Source organism: Diadema setosum, chromosome 3 (assembly GCF_964275005.1).
Source record: "Diadema setosum chromosome 3, eeDiaSeto1, whole genome shotgun sequence".
In the NCBI taxonomy this organism is placed as follows: domain Eukaryota; kingdom Metazoa; phylum Echinodermata; class Echinoidea; order Diadematoida; family Diadematidae; genus Diadema; species Diadema setosum.
In genome coordinates, this window is record NC_092687.1 from 8,765,270 (window position 1) to 8,769,090 (window position 3,821).

General features: G+C 37.3%; 1 protein-coding gene across 1 annotated transcript in view; it reads right to left on the reverse strand.

Moving 5' to 3' along the window:
• Nucleotides 1-2,208: 2,208 nt before the first annotated feature.
• Nucleotides 2,209-3,821, reverse strand: part of LOC140226717 (cytochrome P450 2J6-like) — a 10,766-nt gene continuing 9,153 nt past the window's right edge. The window contains exon 7 of the mRNA XM_072307156.1: nucleotides 2,209-2,678. Within this exon, the coding sequence (XP_072163257.1) occupies nucleotides 2,494-2,678 (185 nt within the window). The 3' untranslated portion in view covers nucleotides 2,209-2,493. The remainder of the gene's footprint in view (nucleotides 2,679-3,821) is intronic.

A 3,821-nucleotide genomic window follows, 5' to 3' on the forward strand; every position in this document is an offset into this window, starting at 1 on the left:
GTTATTTATTTTGTAGATACACCCATTTAATAATTCTACATTTGCTCGAAAAGCGCATTCATTTTCTTTTCAAAATAGAACAATACATCGCTGTCAGATGCAACGTTACAGAGAGAGTGTACGGGCCTCTACACATTCGAATGTGTTCATGCGTGCGTGCAGCAGACAGCTGCATGCGGTCCCTGGACAGCTACAGACGCGCACACTTTGCCAATAGATATTGCGGCACGGCCACCGTACCTTCCGACACTGCACACACATGCACATAGTCACGACATGAAAATGTATACAAACTTGATACAATCCTCACAAGCATTTGTACAGTACAATTCATCCGCTTAAAATATGAGAACGGGGAAAAATATGAACAATGCGCGAAATATGCGTGGAATATCAGCGATTGTTCGCAAAAATGTTGCCGCTATCGCGTTCACGACGTACCGAGTGCGCTGCACATCACAGCCCATGCCGGCCCGCCCATCCAACCACAGTTCGACTGCTTTGCGGGTCATTCCTTCTTGCCGAGCTCGCAGTGTGAAATGCATGCGTTATTACATACGCACTACATACAGAAGCTACAGCTGTACTACAGCTAAGTAAAGGACGCAAGGCGTCATTAGAAATGAGACATCACGATTGGTAGGTGAATTGTCGATTTCTTTTTTCGGCGGCCGAAAAAATAGTAAATATCAAAAAAGTCGATGCGGCAACTGAAAATCGATGCGGGCGGGGAGCGGGCTGGGACAAGAATTATGAATTTCTTGGTATTTTCAGCGCCATTTTGAAAATAGTAAATAGTAAAAAAATCGATGCGGCGGCCAAAATCGATGCGCGCGAGGACGAGAAACTGGTTTCTTTTTTTACTTGGCCTAATACTTAATTGTTTGGTTTTGATGAAATATCAATACAATGGAAGAAAATTGACAATCCCTAGAACTAGGTTATATACAATTGATATCCTACCTTGATTACATACACCCTTGTTCATAATAACAAGACTGCCATACGCATTAACCCATACTGGAACAGAATAAGCAGCACAACATAAAACCTGTTAAATCTGGAAAATTGCCTTTGCTTGAAGCAAACTACTAGATAAGTATAATTATAATAATTGAGCATACGTATAAATACATATAATTAATATGCATAATACAGTAATAGAAGAGTATCATAATAAAGAATTTTGATCATCGAAATACCATGCCCCAAAAAGAAGCAGTATTGAAGCTGTTTACGCAAATAAAATAGAAGATTACTGAGGTTCAAAGTTATCTTTCTTCCTTCATGCAGCCACACTCATATTTCGATGAAAAATGTTGTGAATGGTCATTATGTTCACAAAACATTACGCAAAGAAACGATATGGCAAATTCTTTTTACTTTGAATCACTCCTTCGTTGATTCTACAATAAAGACAAATATTATACGGAAGGAGGGGAAATATTGGTGGCATGACAACTTTACAATTGTCACACATTCTGACAAGAAAACAAATCACCAACACCAACGATATCAGACATAAAAGCAACAAGAAAACTCAAGTGCCATCGTCCCCAATCTCGATCCATCTGTACTCCAACGTGGGCCGAACAGGCCACACCAACTTCGTACAGATTAATGCATATTCATGACACAAAACTTCTGTCAAACACTTCGGGTTTTTTTTTTTTTTTAACTGTACATGACTAGCCGGATTCCAACATATGGGGAAAACTTTTCCAACATTCTGAAAATGTCTTAACAAAAATCTCCATAATATATACGATATGAAAGATGATTATCAATATGTGACGTGTGTATCTAGGCCTAAACACAAGACGTCTTTAGCATGAGAGTGGGATTCATTGTACCTATACAGATCGCGAGACTTGGATCACAATCGTTTTAGCTACCCCGCTATATTTCGTATGTGTGAATGCGGCTATAGGGAAATTTGCTGCTTTTCAGCGTGCGTGTAACGGGGGCGAGCTGCGCTGGAGGTATGGGCTCTCTGAGTGTTTTCTTGAATGTATGGAATCATGGTAATTATTCAATAGTATACGTAATTATGTCTCTCGTTGCAAAAAAAAAAATAATAATATATATATATATATATATATATATATATATTTATATATATATATATATATATATATATATATATATATATATATATATATATATATATATATATATATATAAAGAAATATTGCCAGCCGGCACAGCTCTAATGGTTTACCTCAAAAGGGGTAGGTTATCTATATAGATTTCAAAGAAGTATGAAATTCTAAATGCCTACTTACAGTAAAAAGTAATAAACAGATGTTTTTATCATGCGAATAATGTCATTTCTCTGAAATGAATATTTGTAAATGGATTGGAATACTAAAGAAGGTAAAAATGTGAAAGTACGGTTGCCATTCAATGATATTCTGACTACATCGTGGAAATGCTCGTGGATTCAATAGGTAATGTAAATGTGGCCTATTGACTACTCAGAGGTAGTCATGTTTAGGACTTCCGCTGTACTGCGCATGTCTGAAAGGGATGCGTATTCCGCGTTGTACCCACAATGCCATCGAAACACAGTGGAGGAGCGTCGTCTGGTTTCTTGAAGCTGTAGCGGTGAAGGAGACTGGTGAAGAACAGAAAGAGCTCCATCCGGGCTAGTTGCTCACCCAGGCATACCCGACGACCTGGAAGTGAAAGATGACGTAATACCCACTTTAGAAAGAGCTATGTTGGCCAGTTTCCGGCATGTGTCTCTTAGCTTCTTGTGCACACAACTTGCGTCTGATTGGCTGAGGGCAAATTTGTCGGACAAAACGCTTCAAGAAAAATGATAATGCCCGTGTAGCTGCATTCTAGCCTTTTGACAAGGCCCTTTGCTGTATAATAATGATGATAATGATAATAATAATTATAATAATGATAATAATAGTAATTATAATAATAATGATAATAATAATAATGATAATAATGATAATAATAGTAATTATAATAATAATGATAATAATAATAATGATAATAATGATAACAACAATATTAGATGGGCTATAACTTGTATAGCGCACAGGTCCACCTTTCGGTGTTCATGGCGTTTCAAAAAACAAACAAGCAAACACACGAATTATACATGATCAAACTTTCTAACAAAGAAGAAATGGCAAACAACGAACAAAGACATACCAGATAAAGAATATGATATTGTTCCGAACATTGTAGACTGCAATAATCCTCACAGTGAGAGGAACAGATACATTTTAAGTTTGGATTTGAATGTTTCTGTAGATGGCAGTTGCCTTAACTAATAGGCAAGTGATTCCAAAAATGGTCCCATAACGGAGAAAGCACGACTCTACCCATCCACGTTTTATCAATTTTTACTCTGGGTGTTTGCAATGCATCTGATGAAGAATGTAGACTTCGTGTCGGATTGTACTTTTGAACAGAGTTACTTAGGTATACGGGGGAAAAAAAGAATGAACTGAATGATGTACTAATAACAGAATTTTGAAAATATTTTTTTTTCTACAGATAACCAATGTAAAGAACAGAGAATAGGTGATATGGAATTAAAGTAATTAGGAAAAGTTAATACAAGTTTATATTATGTGCGAATAAAGCGTGTTACCAGTCGAACGTGACGTCCTCATTTTGCTCACTATATATAAAAAAAAAGAGAGCGACAGGGCGTTGCCAAAAGGCTATTGATAGTAGGGCCTACGTGCAGAGGCTTTTCGACATTGTTTGGATCACTGCATGTGAGTGCTGACAATGGCAATGGCGTGTTTTGTTCACGGAAGTTTGTGTGTGTGTGTGTGTGTGTGTGTGTGTGT